Source organism: Mytilus californianus, unplaced genomic scaffold (assembly GCF_021869535.1).
Source record: "Mytilus californianus isolate M0D057914Y unplaced genomic scaffold, xbMytCali1.0.p SCAF_3, whole genome shotgun sequence".
Lineage (NCBI taxonomy): Eukaryota > Metazoa > Mollusca > Bivalvia > Mytilida > Mytilidae > Mytilus > Mytilus californianus.
The window spans coordinates 5,361,199-5,379,922 of NW_026262679.1; the positions used below are offsets into that span (position 1 = coordinate 5,361,199).

At 29.4% G+C, this 18,724-nt stretch overlaps 1 protein-coding gene and 1 long non-coding RNA gene across 7 annotated transcripts in view; one reads left to right on the top strand and one right to left on the bottom strand.

The window, feature by feature from the left end:
- Window positions 1-16,804, top strand: part of LOC127733871 (RNA polymerase II elongation factor ELL2-like) — a 54,432-nt gene extending 37,628 nt beyond the window's left edge. The window contains exons 5-12 of the mRNA XM_052243318.1: window positions 786-1,121; window positions 1,632-1,702; window positions 5,515-5,677; window positions 6,035-6,113; window positions 7,185-7,332; window positions 7,852-7,897; window positions 8,747-8,918; window positions 9,267-16,804. Of these exons, the coding sequence (XP_052099278.1) occupies window positions 786-1,121; window positions 1,632-1,702; window positions 5,515-5,677; window positions 6,035-6,113; window positions 7,185-7,332; window positions 7,852-7,897; window positions 8,747-8,918; window positions 9,267-9,425 (1,174 nt within the window). The 3' untranslated portion in view covers window positions 9,426-16,804. The remainder of the gene's footprint in view (window positions 1-785; window positions 1,122-1,631; window positions 1,703-5,514; window positions 5,678-6,034; window positions 6,114-7,184; window positions 7,333-7,851; window positions 7,898-8,746; window positions 8,919-9,266) is intronic.
- An 815-nt stretch (window positions 16,805-17,619) lies between these two features.
- On the bottom strand, window positions 17,620-18,246 carry LOC127733872 (uncharacterized). Of its 6 annotated transcripts, none has more exons than XR_007997221.1 (4): window positions 18,099-18,246; window positions 17,918-17,997; window positions 17,795-17,876; window positions 17,620-17,753 (listed from the first exon to the last, which is right to left on the bottom strand). It is a non-coding gene; the product is annotated as an uncharacterized LOC127733872 (long non-coding RNA). The 6 variants fall into 6 exon arrangements; XR_007997220.1 differs by having other exon boundaries at window positions 17,957-18,038; XR_007997219.1 differs by having other exon boundaries at window positions 17,918-18,038.
- Between the last annotated feature and the right edge of the window lie 478 nt (window positions 18,247-18,724).

Here is an 18,724-nt window from a genome sequence, read left to right on the forward strand (position 1 = left end):
AATTGCAAAGTATAAAATTTCATAATAAAAAATATTATTGATTTGTACATTAAATATTGCTAGAAAAAGTTAGAAATGTCCATTTCAGTATGAAGGAATTTTAGTTTCTCAAAGCAAAAAACAAATCTGATGTTGAATAAAAGGCAATTTTTTGGTCATTATTCATGAAAAATTAAAAAAAAAGAAAAACATAAAGTGTCATTTTGTTGTACGATTAGATATATAAACTGCAATAATTTTGTATGATTAAACAAACCGGTAGAAAATTGTCAGCTTCATTTCCCTATGTTTGTATTAATGCTTTAATGATGACATTGACTGTAATCTGAAAGTCATTAGATATAATATTTATATATATTTGGACATAGTAACTAAATGCATATATAATATATGATACATAAACATCTTATGATGAGGTACTTTTGGATCTAATAAACATTGTTAAGATAACTTTTTATAGAATTTGATCTTTGTCCAAACTGCTGACTATTTAGAACATGATATAAACACCTGTTCAGAAGTGTGTCTTGTCCTGTTAATGTCATTTGGTTATTTTTTTATTGTTGGGTAGCTGTTTCATTGATGTTTATCCAACATCCTCATTTATTCATAAGCATGCTAAGAAGATGTTCAGGAGGGTTAAATATAGGATTTCTGTAATAAATAGATCCTGGTTTTGTCATTCACTTTAATAGGACAACCTTTGCTATAGAGAGGTTTCAGAACATGCCTGTGTAATATCATCATGAAAGGTTTTAATAAATACATCTTTTTTCTTATTTCAGAACCCAGGAAATCAAACATAGTGGACCAAATATTAGTAAAAGGGTCAAACACATAATTAAAAATCCAAAACGAGAACTTGAAACATCACAACCCAAACCATCTCCAACAATAAGTGCAATAAACCAAAATAAACCGAAGCCAACTGTGGTTTCTCCGATGCCTGTGCCTGTGTCAGTGCCTCAACGCCAACCTCCAACAAACCTTGTCACCTCAACAACATCAGCGCTTCATCGTAATAATGCTGTTACGTCTTCCAATCTTAACAAAGGATTCATCCCTACTTCTACAAAACCTGCTAGTACAGTTAATCCTGCTGTGATGCAAAAACCTTTCAGGTAAGTTAACTTTCAACTTTAATTATATCAGAGGTGGTGCATTCATTTATTTTTTGCAAGTGTTGTTACATCTGTGCGAAAAGTAATTTTAAAGTTTGATTTTGTTAGTAAAAAAAGTTTCTTTTGTGATGTTCATAACGAACTTCCAAAAATCTGCAAATAAATTTTTTTCATTCTCATCATTAAAGTTTTTTTTAAATATTTTCCATGTTCCTTAGAAAGAAATGCTTTGCAGAATAAGTTGAAGCTTTTTGAATGGCTTTTAAACACCTAAAAAAAATGCAAATGACCTACTTAAAGTTACCATGGTAGCACTTTGCTTCACAAATAACAATTACATGAATATGGAAAAAGCAATAGATTTCCTAAATATATATGAATAATAATTGATTTTTGCTTGGGAGTAAATTTTTTACTCATAGATTGAGAGTGTAATTTGACTGTTAATAACCCTTCTGAATATCCATGATTTCCTGGTATGTAAATATAACTATTAATTATGTTTTATAGGGAAAGACTGTTACATTTACTAGCTGTAAGGCCGTTTAAGAAACCTGAGCTATTGGTGCGATTAAAAAGAGGTAAGTTCATTTGAACAGAGATACATCTACTGTACTTTAAGACAGATTCCCCTTATTGTCAGTTCTCATTTATTTATTATAATTACATATAATAAACAGTGATGGGGATTCTGTGTGTCCATTTCTTTCCCCATTATGCTACTAGTGTCAGACCATCAATGTTCCTATTATTATTTTACGTAAATTTCAGAGGAAAATGCTGCATTCACTTCTTCTCAAATAATCATAAGAGTATGTTATGACATTTACTATGCAGACATGATTGATTGATTGATTGTTGGTTGCTTAACGTCCAGTTGCAGACATGAATAAACAAGTCCAGTACTGTACAAATTTTGTAAAACTTTTTTTTTTTAGATGATTATTTTATGTTTCATAATATTTGAATCCCTTAAAGGAATGTAATATTTTTGTAACATGTTTTTGTTTATTGAATGATACATTCATAGGATTATAAATTTTAGGTTTTTTTTATTAGAAGGTACTTAAGGATTATTTAATGCCACCTGTTTCTAATGTTTTATTTTGGGGGGGGGGGGGGGGGGGGGGGGGGGGGGGGGGGGGGGCTGGAATAGCCTTGTTTGCAGAGGTGAAAATGCACATATTACAAAATAAGTTTAAATTCATTGAGAAGTCACACTTTTATTACACTTTTATCTGTGGTACTCCCTTTATGACCCTCTCGTGAGTTTTAACTATTTTTGCTAATGATTGGGGAAAAAGTATGACGAAAAACATATACCTAAAAAAAAACTCTTCTATTGACATTTAGATTTGGAGACTAGTTGACTGGATATTTATGCACTGCCACAATTATTTATGTTTTTGTTTTAATCAAAAGTACATGTTATTCATTATATGCAAGGCCATTGTAAATTAATGAAACATGTTTAGTTTTAAAACCAGCACACAGGGATTTTCCTTTAAGAAAAATGATTTTAGAGGACATCCAATTGGCTCTTAGATGCACAGTAATGATCATAACATTTACTTTTTTACAAATCTACAAACTTAAAATGATAGATCATATTTCTAGTATTGTTTATAAATTGCCTATTAAAGGTGTGAACTGTGAAATCATCTTTTCAAGTAAACTTCCCTACAGTAAAATCATGGATTTCACTACACCAAATTATAGGAAGTATATATGTGTTGTTTAAGTAAGGAGTTATTGAATATCAAGGAAACAATATGCAAGCATTTTCAGGATTAAAAAAACAAACAACATTTATGGAGCTTTCAAGTAGAAGTATTATTTTTAGAAAGTGATGTAATGTCAATTTGAGCTGTAAATACAATTTTACAGACAACAGTACAGATATAGAACCATGGAGGAATTTTTTGCAACACATTGCTGTTCTCTTATTAAATGTTGGCAAATATATAAAAAAAACTTTAATCAAATAATTTTGATATCTGAGATTTTTTCCTGTTAATTTCTTTTTTAACTAAATCATAAAATCTACAACTATAATAGATAAAAGATATTAGAGGAAATGTACCTGAATACAAGCAAACAGTTTCTAAATACTGAAGGAAGATCTTATGATAAGTTAATGATTTTGAACTTTATCAGAAGTCTCTGCATGACTTTAACAACAGAACATGTAACATGTGATATTATATCTATCTTCTTTTGACTCTAACTTGTCATATAATGTGTATTGATATCTCAACAACAAACATGGAGGCCTACTCAAATCTTTGTTGTATTATAAACATGCTCATATACATTATTTGTGATTTTAGTTGGGGGGTAGAACTGAGAAACTGAGTAACTGTTATTATAGTTCATAAAACGTGAGCGGGTTATCATTAATATTAGACTTTAATCTAATAAAGTATTATTCCACACATTGAAATTGTGGAATTTACCTGAATTAATGAGTAATTATGTCAGAATAATGACATTTTTATTTATGTTAAACATTCAGAAGATCATTAAGGTTAAAGACTGAGAATGTAAGATGATCTGCCTGAGGCTACCAGGATAGAAACATCCTTCCTGCAGTTCTATAGTTAGGTCATGTCATACACCGAATTCCATATACATGTTATAGATGTCATTGACATGGTTAAGATATATTCCTTCCAAAATACAAACTCACTCCATCATCTCGGTAAAAATATGTTCAAGTTTCAAGTATTTTGAAATTTGAAATAGTGAAATTTATATCTGCTAAGACCTGTTTAGTCTTATTTTGAATTAATACATCTTATTTACATCAATATTCTATAATTGTTACTATTTACAATGGTTTTTGGTTGGGTAAGGTCTATATAACTGAAGTTACCCTGTTTATAAAGACAGTTCAAATGAAAATATTTTAGTAGATCACTGAAAAAAGGGATATAAAATTTGATTGATTGATAGTTGATTGCTTAACGTCCAGTGTATAAAATTTGATTACATCTATTCTAAAAACATTAGAGAAACAAATTTCCACCACCATATCTGGTGCGATAAAATGATTCTCCACTCTCACAGTTCTACTTAAAATGCTCAGTAAACCTTGTGCTTTAAGTTTGAAAATTTAATTGTCTTGAGATGAGAAATGTAGTATTACTCTCAATTCAGTGATAATTTAATTGTCTTGAGATGAGAAATGTAGTATCACTCTCAATTCAGTGGTAATTTTATTGTCTTGAGATGAGAAATGTAGTATCACTCTCAATTCAGTGGTAATTTTATTGTCTTGAGATGAGAAATGCAGTATCACTCTCAATTCAGTGGTAATTTAATTGTCTTGAGATGAGAAATGTAGTATCACTCTCAATTCAGTGGTAATTTAATTGTCTTGAGATGAGAAATGTAGTATCACTCTCAATTCAGTGGTAATTTAATTGTCTTGAGATGAGAAATGTAGTATCACTCTCAATTCAGTGGTAATTTAATTGTCTTGAGATGAGAAATGTAGTATCACTCTCAATTCAGTGGTAATTTAATTGTCTTGAGATGAGAAATGTAGTATCACTCTCAATTCAGTGGTAGAATTTATAAGTAAACAACTAAAAGCTATTTTCACAATCATTTATTATTCATTGAAGTACATATTGCATGTTTTTTTAATGAAATATTTTACATAAAACATCATTTTGTATTCCTGTAGATTTGGCTGTTCTGTTAGGCCATTTTGTTTATTTAAATGATTTTCAATGGTGTTTAATTTTGCGTCTTTGGTTTTGTATTATATGTTCAGTATGTATTTTTGAGATTTTGATTGATAAATATTTGGTTGCCATCTAATGGGGCACATTTAGGATATTTTATTGTTTGAGAATGTATGATATAAGTTGTAATCTAGTCCATCTATCATAGACAAAAGGATGAGAAAAGGATTTTGTTATGTATATTGAGCATATAGACTGTCCAATAACATAGGTGTCAACTATTTCAATATATCTGTAGAAAACCCAATTATATTGATACAAAATTGGGAAATTTCTTCTATAGACCTGTCTCCTAAAAGAGAGGTTGAATCTAAAATAAATAAAAATCAATAAGTTTTTGTCAAAGCATATTTTTTTACACAATCTGAAGTACACCGTTGTTTTAGCTAATTTACTTATTATTGATTAGTTTCATTTCAATGTTGATTGTACAAAGTTTGTAAAGATAAAATAGTTTCAACTACAAAAAAGAAGATTAAAAATCCTATGAAAAATAACAACATGAGTGAGAGAATGGATATATCCTACTCAATCACTGGAATATTGTGACATCTCTGCTAATAAAGACATTAATCCATCAAAGATGTCATGAAAGTCAAAAAGGGTTTATTCTATTGTGTACCTTCAATTTAATATTTCAGATGGCATGAAAGAAAAAGATAAGGACAGCTTTGGACAGCATGTAACAAGTGTGGCTTCCCTTAATCCTCGTGATAATAAGTATTACCTCCTTAAACATCTGTATGCAGATGTCTCACTAGACTGGCCTTTTTATACAGATAGTGATAAAGACATAGTCAAAAGGTAAAAACATTGTTGTTGTAACAGCTTTTAGTTCAATAAAGATTAAAAAAAAATTTAAATATGCTTTTATGAATACTTGTTGATTTGGATACATGCACCTTAAGTAGTGTGATCAGAAGTCGGTGAAATGGAAAAAGGAAGAAATTTTATTTTATATAAGATATTTTGTTTATTTAAAATCCAACAATAGTATTGGCTGAAAATGAAAGTTGTGTTAAGTTACTATTATATAATGAAGACTGCAGTGGATTTAAATGACAAAATATTTTTTGTCATATTTATTATTTAATGTTAATAAAATACAATGTACAATGAAAAATATAAAGGTGATTTGAATATAGTGAGTTATAATTTCAGCAAACTACAGAGTCTGTCCCCTTCAGCTTCACCTGCCAGTCATCCTTCACCTGACAGTCCTACTAGCTCAGTACCACAGGTAAAACAATATATACATGGTTATTGGCACATATTTACATTTATCAGTATTTTACAGGTTGACGATAAGATAAAAAGCTCATTTATTAGACATTTAGTGTGTATATTCCGAATGGGGGCGAAGTTTGTATTCTAAATTTGAAATTGTGGTTATCTTTGCTTGTCAGAATTTAAAGATTTGTGACATCTGTGGTGTAATTAATACCTAGAAATTTATGCATGCATACTGAGAAATCTGCAGTTACTGTATTCAGTCCCTAACTGCTAGAGCAGTCTCCAGTTTATCCAGTAAATGAAAGGTGAAGGTCTTGTTATCCAGTAGATAGTGGATGAAAGATGAAGGTCTTGGTATCCAGTAGGTAAAAGATGAAGGTTGTGTTATCCAGTAAATGAAAGGTGAAAGTCTTGTTATCTAGTAGGTGAAAGGTGAAAGTCTTGTTATCTAGTAGGTGACAGGTGAAGGCTTGTTATCCAGGAAAAGAAATGTGTAGATTTTGTTGTTATCCAGTAGAAGAAATATGAAGGTGGTGTTATCCAGTAGGTGAAAGGTGAAGAAGGTCTTGTTGTTATCCAGTAAAAGAAAGCTATAGGTCTTGTTATCAGTAGATGAAAGGTGAAGGTCAAAAACTTCTAATCATCTATTCTTGTGAGGATTCATATTTCTGAAAATTGACATGAAATCAAATTGTTTTATATAGCATAAAGAAATCATCACTCTGTTATGATATGACATATGTGTTAGTGATTAGACAAAATTATCTATCTCCACACTTAAACAATAGATAAAGCACTTTTTTCAATACTAGTGGCCAAATATCAGAATCCTCAGCATATGGCTAGGTGGTAAATGTCTTATGCTAACACAAAACATAGTTGTCGCCATTGTTATTCATTAACATATTGTTAATTTGACAATCTATTTTAAGTATATGTAAAAGTATACTGACATTTATAGAAATATGTAATTTAAATATGTTCATTTAATTGGATGATTTACACTACCAATGTGGCATGGGTAACAGTTAAATTTATGTTACAAGAATGTTAATATGAGACATGTATATTGTTACAGAAAAGACCAATTGAACCCTCGGTAGAACTCCCACCAAGTAAGAAACAGAAGAGGATATCACATTATGATAAAACCATTAAAAGCAAGCAGGAAGTGACATCATCAGTCAATGGGCATGACAGGAAACATACCAAAGAGAATATTGATGGTACTTGCATTGAAACCAAATCATCTTATATATATAGTTTGGGGAATCTAAAATACTACATTATAATTGTACTGTCTTCTATAATGTCATTAGAAATGTTAAATGCAAAAATTCTTGAAAGTTGTGAACTTTATAGCATGTTCAGTGTAACTTGGTAACATTTCCTATAGGAAGGACACCTTGTACCTATATATACTTTTATCTTACATTATCTTTATAAGAACAATATCAATTTCTTTTCAATCATTTATAATCTGCATTTATAGTCAGAAATGTCTGAGATATCAAATGTCTTTGATATTAGGCTAAGAAGGATAGTTGATACAGTCTTGTCACTAAGTATTTACTTGAAGAAATTGGATGAAGATGATTTTTAAATTGTCTGTCATATAAAATATGGCATACCTCATATACGTTTCCCTGTCCATTATGCAGAAAGATGAGCCAACTGTCTATTTTAAGTTATAAAAAATGTGGTTTTGAGCTATTTCCTTTTAAGATTTGTTATTTTTGTTACAGATTCTTCCAATGTAGACTCCACAACCAGTGATCTGGACTTTGTGAAGTAAGTTCATGATATATAGATCGTCTTTAGGAATAATCTCTTAACACTCATATGAAATGAAAATAAAACTCATTTTTTGTGTGTGAAGCACTTTTCTGGATTTACCATTATCAAGAATGATCAAACCTTAACATTTGAAAGCTAGGGATTTGTAAAAATGCAGAAGCTTTTGAAGCAATATGACCAAAATGGGCCTTAAAGAAAATCAAAATTTATCTAAAGTCAGCTCTGCCTGAGGGAGTGAAAAGATGTTTGCAAATGAATTTATGATGATTTGTACCAAAAGTTGGAAGGCTATCTGATATTAAGTAAAAAGAGAAAAATAAATTTAACAAACCTATTGATTTCTATTTAAATTAACGTGTAACTTTATTATATAACAAAAAAGTATAGAAAGGGTTCAAATGTATATATTCATAACAGTATAGAATGATCATAACTTTTAGAATAGTCAGAACATAAAATACTAAGAATTTGACAGTACAATTAAAAGTGGATGTTAATAAGACGAGAACCTAGAAACAACTACACACAAAAAAAACATCTTGAGGTCAACATTCCGAACATAGTCGTGACATTATCAAATGTTCATCACAACATAGACCTTACAATATGAAATATCCGTCTCGGATATCTGCAATCAACATCAAGGAAATATATGGATAAAAATAAACCAAGATATAGAAAATAAAAACGACTTGGTGATGACACATTAAGTGTCAGGATTCAACACATATTTGGAGTATCCACCCCTCTCTCTCTCTCTCTTTTGGTCAACTGGGGTAATAACAAAAGATACAACTCCTTTTCTTCGACTACAAATTTTGACTTCTGAACTTCACATTTCAGCAAATATAATAATATTATGAGTATGGATCAGAGAAATAAATACAAACAGGAATTTAACTTAGAGTATGAAGAGTATCGTAATCTTCACAAGAACGTAGAGAAAGTGACGCAGAAGTTTGCTGACCTGGAAGTCAAAATGAGACAGACACAGCAAGGAACGGAAGAATTTGAGGTAAAAATTACTTTCAATATTAAATAATAGCACATTAATGTGTCAAAAATTATGTTTTTGCTTAGGGCTTTTTTAATGAGCATAGTAAGCTGTCAAATCCTGGATTTTTACACTGTTATACATCATGATGTTGATTTAATTTGTATTAAAGAACTGATAACATGCCAGAGCTTAAAATTTGACAAGATTGTTCTTTCCATCAAAATACAGTAAAAAGAAGCTATGCCTTGGATATAATAACATATTTGTTAAAGTCAGCTGTAAACACAATAAGAATTTAAAAATGTGTATTTGACATTTCAGAGTTTTTGTACAATAAAAAAAAAAATGTTGTTTCTATTGTTGCAGAAGTTAAAGGAATTAATCAGGACAGAGTATAAAGTACAGAAAGAAGATATCAAGTACATTGAACAGAAAAAAAGATTTGAATATTTACATAAAAAATTGGGCTTTATCAAGGAGTTAATATTAGATTATGACCGATCTCAAGCTATTGTGGATTCATAGCGATAGTTCCACCTCTGCGGTGGATTTTTGTTGACAACCTAATTGTTACTTTTTTGTAACAATGTTTCTGGCCAATGGATCTGGAGATTTCGCTTTTTAAGTCATGTGATGTATGAGTTGCTTTGTGTAAGCTATGTGATGAATGTATGTGTTCACATGTGATCATTTTGTCAAATGTGTATTCAGTGTTCAGGAAAGCTAAATAGTATTCTCAATGAAATTTGTATTTGTAATGTTTTATTTGTGAGAGAAAATTGGTGACAGAAGTTCACTATAAAGTGCCATATTATAAAAATATCAAAAGGGGGAAAAGTTTTAAAAAGTAGTTTCTGTTTTATAGAAATTCTTTAACAAATAATACTGAATTCACAGTTTGTTTCTTACAATGTTTACACAAATGAGTCTGCTTAGTTGACAAATATAAAACGTGACATTGTTACCTGATGTTGTTGAGAATAGTGACATTGTTACCTGATGTTGTTGAGAATAATGTAATACAATGGAATGTGATACCTTACTTGTCTGCTTTGTTATTTATATACTTATAACATCATTTAATAGAGATATCAGGAGAAGCAACATAAATTATATTTTACTTAAGTATTTGATTTATGTATAATGCATTTGTTTTTTTTCTATGATAAAGAGGAGATAACTCAATTTGAAACATGTTCCATTGCTCTACAAGTGCATTATATGTCTGAATCATTGGGTAAAACTTATATCTGGACATCTTTAATATGCATCATTCAGTGATTGAGATATCTATTTCCAGGTGTGTAGATAGGGAGGGTAGGTGTCATTTTTCCCTCTGTTTTCTATGTTATGATTACTACAAATAAACTTTCTCTTAAATAAAGGTAATACACTAAGATAACATATTGAGTGAGAAAAAAAGAAAAAAAAAACATTTTTTTTAAATCACTTAAATTTGAGTATTTCTCACATTTGCAGAATAAAGGAAAAGGTGGAAGGATAAAAACATTACTTAACTTGAATACTATTTCATTGAGAAAACTATTTATGTATTGCACTCAACATGCCTTATTGGTGTATTGTTGTATGTTTCAACATACAAATATATTACCGGAATGTTTCGAAGAATAAGAAAAATGCTTTAAAAAAAAATTAGAAAACTGAGTGTTTAAATTAAAAAAATGAAACTTATTATCTTTAATTAAGGTCAAGGGTTGCTTTAATAAGTTTACCTCTCCAAGTTCATTACATTGTCCTTTAGTCATATCAGTATTCTGAACAGTGTTGTAGTATTATTAGGGCTCAAGTTAGCATTAAAACCTGACACATTCCATGCATGGTGAAACCTATCTAAACTTAGATCTTATCTCTCTTTTGACCTCTACTCACTCAAAGTGAAGTATTGCCATTACTTGTCATCCATGGGTCCATGCATTTACACTGTAAAACAAATCTTTATCTCTTCAACAAACATTTCCAATTTGAACCAAAACAGAATGTTTTTTTTAGATTTTTAGTTGAAACTTTTATCTTGTGCTGATGTCAACCAACCAACATTTTATTCATTAAGTTGAACAGAATTTAGGCAAGATGGCAATTCAACATTTCATGGTACAGATAGTTTTTGATTAACTCAATTTGAGCAAGAATTACTTCCCTTTTGTTGCCATGTTAGAGGTCTACATGCACAAATTCCTCTATTAATCAGCCAAATTCAACTTGTTATACTGATATTTGACTGTAGAAAATTATGGTTTTTGAACAATTTTAATTTCTGTTAGCCTTGTTCCATTACTGTATCTAGTCAGGATTAGTTGTAGTAGTACACATATGAATTGTGACTGTTGGAACATTTGTAAATATGACATCTAATTTTTGTTTATAAACCTGTCTTTCAGTCCAGGTGAGCAGTACAGGTTGTTTGGAGGCTTCAATGTTTAAAGGGGTCAAGGAGATAGGCCTGTAGTTTACTTACTGATAAAGAAATGTTGGTACATGGCTTTTGAAAACTAAAGAATGATAATTCAATAATTAAGGGATAGATTGAGAATAAAATTAAATAATATTTTTGCCCATATGTTGTAAAACATTTGAATTAAGGAATGCTTTTGATTCATTTTAGTTTAAAAAAAATAGTGAAGGGGGGCTTAATGGTATTGGATTGAAAGTATTAATGATATACATATTTTGTGTTTAGAAAGGTTTCACTGTTAAAGCTTTCATTCCATATGTTGTGCTTTGAACTTATTAAAACCAGAAAATGTTTTATGCATTTTATTTAAATATGAGATTTGAAAGTATTCATATTATACACAAAACATATTAGAAAATGTCTTTTTATGTAGGACAAAGATGATGGTTTATTTAGGAGCAGTTTTCATATAAATAATTTTTGTTACCATAACATTGATAAAGAATGAAATAAAACATCTTAATTGCCAAAGTTTGAAAATAAGTTTAATCAAAACCTCTCTTTCCAAACTGAAGAGGAGATAAATAACATTGAGAAGCCAGAATGTTTTTATTGCCATAATTATCATATTTTACACAACTACCTGTCTTTCAAAGGTCAAAGGTCATTATTTTAACTTTTTGTTGTGAAATCTGATATTTGTGTAAAACTACCAATGTGCCTCAAATAACTGATCAAAATTCATGAATAGCATTGATTGTTTGAGGGTATATATTTATAAAGCCATTTGGTGCTGTCAAATAACTGATTGACACATCTAGTTATGAGGTATACATGTTGAAAAAATAATGCAGTTGTATTCTTTTAAAGACCTTTATTTTGAAGCAATTAATACAAGGTGACGAAAAAGTAAAATCAAAGTTGCAATGAAAATAAGATTAATCTGTTTTTATCATCTGTTCAGTCTTTAATTAAGGAGGTTGGAAGGATCTAAAATGATTGTTATATTTTTTTTTTTAGGTACATTTACTAAATATTAAGCCAGATATTAATGCTATTGATTAAAAAAAATCAAGATGAACAACATGACTAGCAAACATCCTGATACATCTCAGATTGAGTGATTAAAGCAATAAATAGATAAAATGAAAATTATTGTTATAGGCTATACTTTTAAGAGCTTAAAATGAAGAAAAGTTAAGGGTTAGTTTGAGATTTCGTGAAATTTCATGAATAGACAGTAATGTCATATAATATCAAAATTTGTGTATGCTATGCAGATAATGTTTCTCATAGTGAAAGTTTCAAATCGAAAACCTGTTTTTCTTGTAATAAACAATTGTATTCATAAATGCATGTTAGAAAAGTGAATTTTATGTTCTATCATGATTTTACAGTTAGTTTAGCCACTTGTTCATCATGCAAAACTTTTATACTGAAAACGAAATAATTTTTGTTACAGCTGTTAACTCAAATATGTAAAATTCTTGGGGTAGATTTATTTTTTAATGACATTAAAACTTTATATAACATTCCATTTAATTTCAATCTGATAACAATGCAGATCCTGTTATTAAGAGATCTTTAAAATAGGATGGATGGAGTGTTTTCAGATCCTTGTAAGGGAAGCGTGGACACAGGATCTGTTATTCTATCTGGTTGATTTAATTTCCAAGATAACAATGTCAAAAGATCTTTTGGATAAACAAATAGATGATATGATTTGGCATCAAAAAGGCAATAAGTAACTTTACTATTAAGGATGTACACCTCTGAGGAGCCAAAAATTTCTAGAACTAAACTTTTTTTCTTAACCTTATTTTTGGGTTTATATGACTGTAAAAAAATAATTGGTGAAGAAAAATTCATATGGTGGTGCACTTTTTTTGCTACAGCCATTTGAAAGTACCCAATTTTGATGATTTTCCCATTTTTCATCAATTTTTACCCATTTTTTTGCTATTATCATGAAAAAAATCACAGTTTCACAATTAAACTTTTTTTCATACTTTCACTTAAGATGAAGTGGACCAATCTGAATAAATTTGACTTAAAAAAAACTATAGGTAGGTGTTGATATAAGAAAGTTTTATAAAATTTTGTTGCTTTTTAGTGTCATATTTACCATGTTGTCAATTTTGTAAATTTGGGATTTTTCTCTTTTTTTAGAACAAAAAGCATATTATTTCAACTTCTTTGTTGTAAATGATTGAAAAAATACATATCTAAGAAATTTAACAAGTAAAATTTAATATGGGATGTACATGTATCTGGTAAAATCATTTCTTGTACTCCTCACCCATTTTCACAACATTTTGGCTAATGAGACTGACTTGATTGGTTATAAAATTTGAAAATTTTATTACTTAAAAACTACTTATTGTAAATACACAATTTTTTCACAGAGTTAAGTTTGATTATAATATTTTTTAAATTCATTGATATTTTCCACTTGTATCACATGTTTTGGAAATAATTCCAGAACGAGATTTCAACGAGACTGAAACGTCAGAAGAATACATCCTTAAGATATGGTGATCACTTTAATTGGATTTTATATTCAAAACTTTATTTTGTTCATTTAAGGATGTAAACTTTCTAAACTTACTGTAAAACCATAGAATAAGAATTGTGATTTGTTTTAATTGATTGGTGAGAATGAGTGCATGTGCACTTTCATGATCAAATGATAGCATTGACATTGTTAACAATCTGTGATAATTGTCATTATTTTTGAGAATTTGTATTTTTATCAGACTATGGTTGTAGATATATAATATCTTGTATGAATGAAATGAGTACAGAGGTTTAACCTAAATGGTAATGATAAGAAATTTAATATTAATGGCCAAAGTCAGCTTTTGTCTGGGAAATTTATCTTTGACTCTTTTAACTTTTTTTCTTGTTGTGGATATTTTTGATGCTATAAGAAATGGAATGACTGAATATAGAAAAAATGATATTCATGCTCAAGTACAACTTTATAAAGATATCTTATGAAGAGATAAAGTTCCAATCATATATACTTGTTATGCAGTATTTTGGTGCTATTCATGATGTTCTATAAAATCATAAGTAATTCATCTCTGTCTGTTTTATAGAAGTTACTAAGTTAGTATGTACGTACAGGTCAGTGATGGAAACAGTATATGACAGTTTGAATGGATTTACAGGGGTATACATTATCAAAGTTTTGTTATCTCCCTTTAATGCTCAGGTGTTCAGCTAAGAGAGGCAAATAATGAATTGCTATCTAAATATAGGGTATTCTGAACCACATGAAAGAGCAAGTGCTATAATTTATTCTCATTTAAATTATCGAATTATAGCTAGTGCTTTAATTTATTCTAATTATTTAATTGTACATAATTGTATACAGTCAGATTTTATTTTGGGTTCAGTTTTTCCTTTTACTGTTTATTTGTAAAATATTTGATTTTAATGTGTATATCAAATTTGTCAATGAAATGGAAAGAATGATAGATGAAGCTGTAAATAGAAGATTTGAATGACTTTCTATAAGCTTGTTCTATCATATGTCATATGGATGTTGATACATTACAGGTTACATATGTTACAAACCAGTTTATCTTGAAGGAAAACAAAATAAGGCCATGTAAAACAAAATGAATGTCCATTTATACAATCTACTTACCGCAATTGCAATATTCTAAACCTGCAAGTCAAACCAGAGGGTTTGGATAAGGGGTCATCCATTTCTGTATTCTTATTATTTTTTTGCCATTATCCTCTATTTTTTATAGCTCCCCTTATGCTCTATTCTATATTTTTTGCCCTATTTTTTGGCCATTTTTCAGTAGATTTGGTGCATTAATTTCTGTAAACCCCATACTAGATCCTCAAACCAGGTGTAACATTTTGTATGGTTAATAAAGAAATACTATAAACCAACTTCTGCAGGAGCAAGATATGAGAAAAAAAAATATGCACAAACATTTATCATTTCTGTTACTTATAAAGAATAACTTAGTAGTGTTGATGGCAAAATATAAGTAAATATATTTCGTGGGTTGTGAAAAAAGGTGTAGTACTTTTGACTTCTTTAAATCTTCAAAAATAAATCCTAAACATAACATTTCTGTATTTAGGGGTATTTCTTTGTTTATAAAGTATAAAAACTCTGGCAATTAATTCCTGAATGTTTGATCAAATTATTAAAATGTAGTTCATTATTGAATATTTATAAACAAGGTAAAGAAAGGTAATTGAATGACTGTTCATGTATTCTGTTCAGAATTCTACACAACTTTAGTAAATATCAATAAAAGTGTTATTACTGTTATTTCAATTATTGGTGCTGATGTTTACAAGTGTTCTGACCCTACGTTATAGGATTCACTGAAATAAATATGTATTGTAGAGACTAAATGGGGAACTTCATAACGATTGACCAAAAATCATGGAAAATAAGAAAAAAAAGTCATTAAGAAAAATATGGTTTATGAAACCAGCTGTGTTATGAAATTTAGATTTTTGATCATTTATTTTTGAAGATTAAAGAACTTTAATGACCTTTAGCTGTCCTTTATTTTGAATAATGAGTAAGGAATGAACAAAAAAAGAAGAAAAAAAGTGATCCTCACTATTCAAATGGAAGTTAATATATGGTATTTCATTCTTCAAAACAGTACCATACAAAATAAAACCTGAATTATAAGAATAACCATTGAACTTATCAGATGTGTTTGCCACCAATTCTTACACACAGCCGGTGTAAAGTAATATGTTCAGTATTTTCTCAAATAAATCATTAGAAAATACTTTTCTCATCAAATCTGATATCTTATGTAGTCCATCATTAATAATTGATATCAGTGAAGTAATAGATACAAGCCTATCATTGTATTAAACCAAACTTTTATTCTTATTATTTTGTGGACACCTGCTTGTTTAAGCTTATAGTATTACTGATGGGATAAATGATGAGATATGGCAGTACTAGAATTAACAAAAGTTTTAAATAAGCCTTATAAGGGGAAATAACTCATATTATTTCATGTTTAAGAAAAAAGAAATCAAGGCATCACTCTGCATTACTCCACAATTAATGATTTTCTATATAGAATGGACACCAACCTTCCATTCTTTTCTTAAAATTATCAAAAGTCTGTGTTACAAATATCAACAGTAAATGTCTTTTCAAATTGATTGGGAATATCAAGTGTTATTGCTTAATGAATTGCATTCTGAAAGTAAATTCCAGCATCAAACCAATGAATTATAGCCAACTCGGTCAAAAGAGAAATTAATTATGGAAAGCTATTGTAATTAAAAAAAAATAATCCTAAAACTGGATTATTATATTTGATTGATCGATATAAACAAGTAAACTTAAATGAAATTAGATGCCATTAAGTGTCTATAGTGTGGCCACTGACATTTATTTTAGCTGTGTAAGACATAATTAGTTTATTCTAGTCAGAGTCAAGTAGATATTTCCTGTAAACTGAAGCTGTCCCATTTTTTCCAAGATCTAAACATAAATAAATGGCAGGCAATATAGGTTGTTTTATGCAAAGTTAACATTAAAAATTTCTTGTTCACTGCTGTCTGTGTTAATTGTTATCTGTTCTGTTTTGCATGTACATTTACATTGAAATGTAAATAATGATTTGCTCGTTAATTAATTGATTTAGATCTTGTGTATTCAAAATGGAAGATCTTGACTTTAAATGAATGAAGATAAATGGTTATACATATTCATTGTGCAAAAAGACAGGCAGTACGGTTGCCTATAATTGCTTACATTCACTTAATTTGAATTTTGATGGATAGTTGTCTCATTTGCAATCATACCAAATCTCCTTATTTTTATATACATGTATATTTTTTCATTTATTCTGTGCTTAATTTTGTCACAGAATATAACTGTAGAGTCAAAAAGAATAAATAAGATCTGAATATAAATTGAATGTTCTGTAAAAGTTGAAACAAAGTTCTGTTCAGAGAACTGGAATACAAATTGTAAACTATGAAATTTAATCTCAAATTCAAATACATAGAAAGATATGATAATAATGTCTTTTGAAAGTGTTTACATTGTGATATCCACTATTCAGGGTTGTATGCTGACAACAATAAAATAAACGTTTGTGAAGTAATTAAATTCTAGTAATAGATAAGTCTCTTTTAAAATTGCAAATCTCCACTTTAATTCCTACAATTTTATTAAGGAAGGGATATCTGAAAGTCTATCAGAGACTGGAAAAATCAATCTGGTGTTAGCTGACATATTGGTTTGGCAGTCAAACTAGAAAACTGTCTCCTGAAAATCAGTGTATATCTGTTACTTTTGTCACTGTATATATCTACTTGTTAACAGACTCATTGGTTGATAACCTTGAGATCTACTTGTTAACAGACTCATTGGTTGATAGCCTTGAAATCTACTTGTTAACAGACTGTCATTGGTTGATAACCTTGAGATCTACTTGCTAACAGACTGTCATTGATTGATAACCTTGAGATCTACTTGTTAACAGACTGTCATTGGTTGATAACCTTGAGATCTACTTGTTAACAGACTGTCATTGGTTGATAACCTGGAGATCTACTTGTTGACAGACTGTCATTGGTTGATAACCTTGAGATCTACTTGTTAACAGACTCATTGGTTGATAACCTTGAGATCTACTTGTTGACAGACTGTCATTGGTTGGTAACCTTGAGATCTACTTGTTGACAGACTGTCATTGGTTGGTAACCTTGAGATAAATTTGGATATAATGATACTTTATTCTGTATACTGTTATCCTACTGTTAACCTTGAGAAAGATATGGGTATAATAATACTTTATTCTGAATATTGTTATCTTACTTTGTATTTGTCTTTATGTTATAGTGTTCAATATTTGCCATTACTTGACAAGTCTTCCATTTTGTAAGCACAAGGTTATATTACTTCCTTGTTACATTTAATTTATTAATGTTGATTGTCAGCAGTGTTATGACTGACAGGTATGTGAATGATATTGGAATGGGGAGTGGATGTATGATACCATGTTATATCATTGTTGCATTTTTTGCTTGTGTACCCTGTATGTTTATTTTTGACATAATAAATCACGCATTGCAAAAATAATATGGGTTCTAGTTTTCATTTTGGAAACACCTTGTGTTTCTCATGTGTGTCTTAGCTAATCTAATGGTTGTAACAAAGCTACACAATCAGAAACTGAAAACACTTAGCACCAAAGAGAGGGGCAATTTCTGATAACTTGTTACTTTATGGTTATAATGATAATATGTTGGTTTAAATCTATGGAGATTATGATTGGCAATCAACCTAGAACTATTTGAAAAGCTATTCACTGCTGTCACACCTTATTTTACAGATATTGACAAATAATATGATTTCAATAATGGTAAATATAAGAGTATTAAAAGAGAG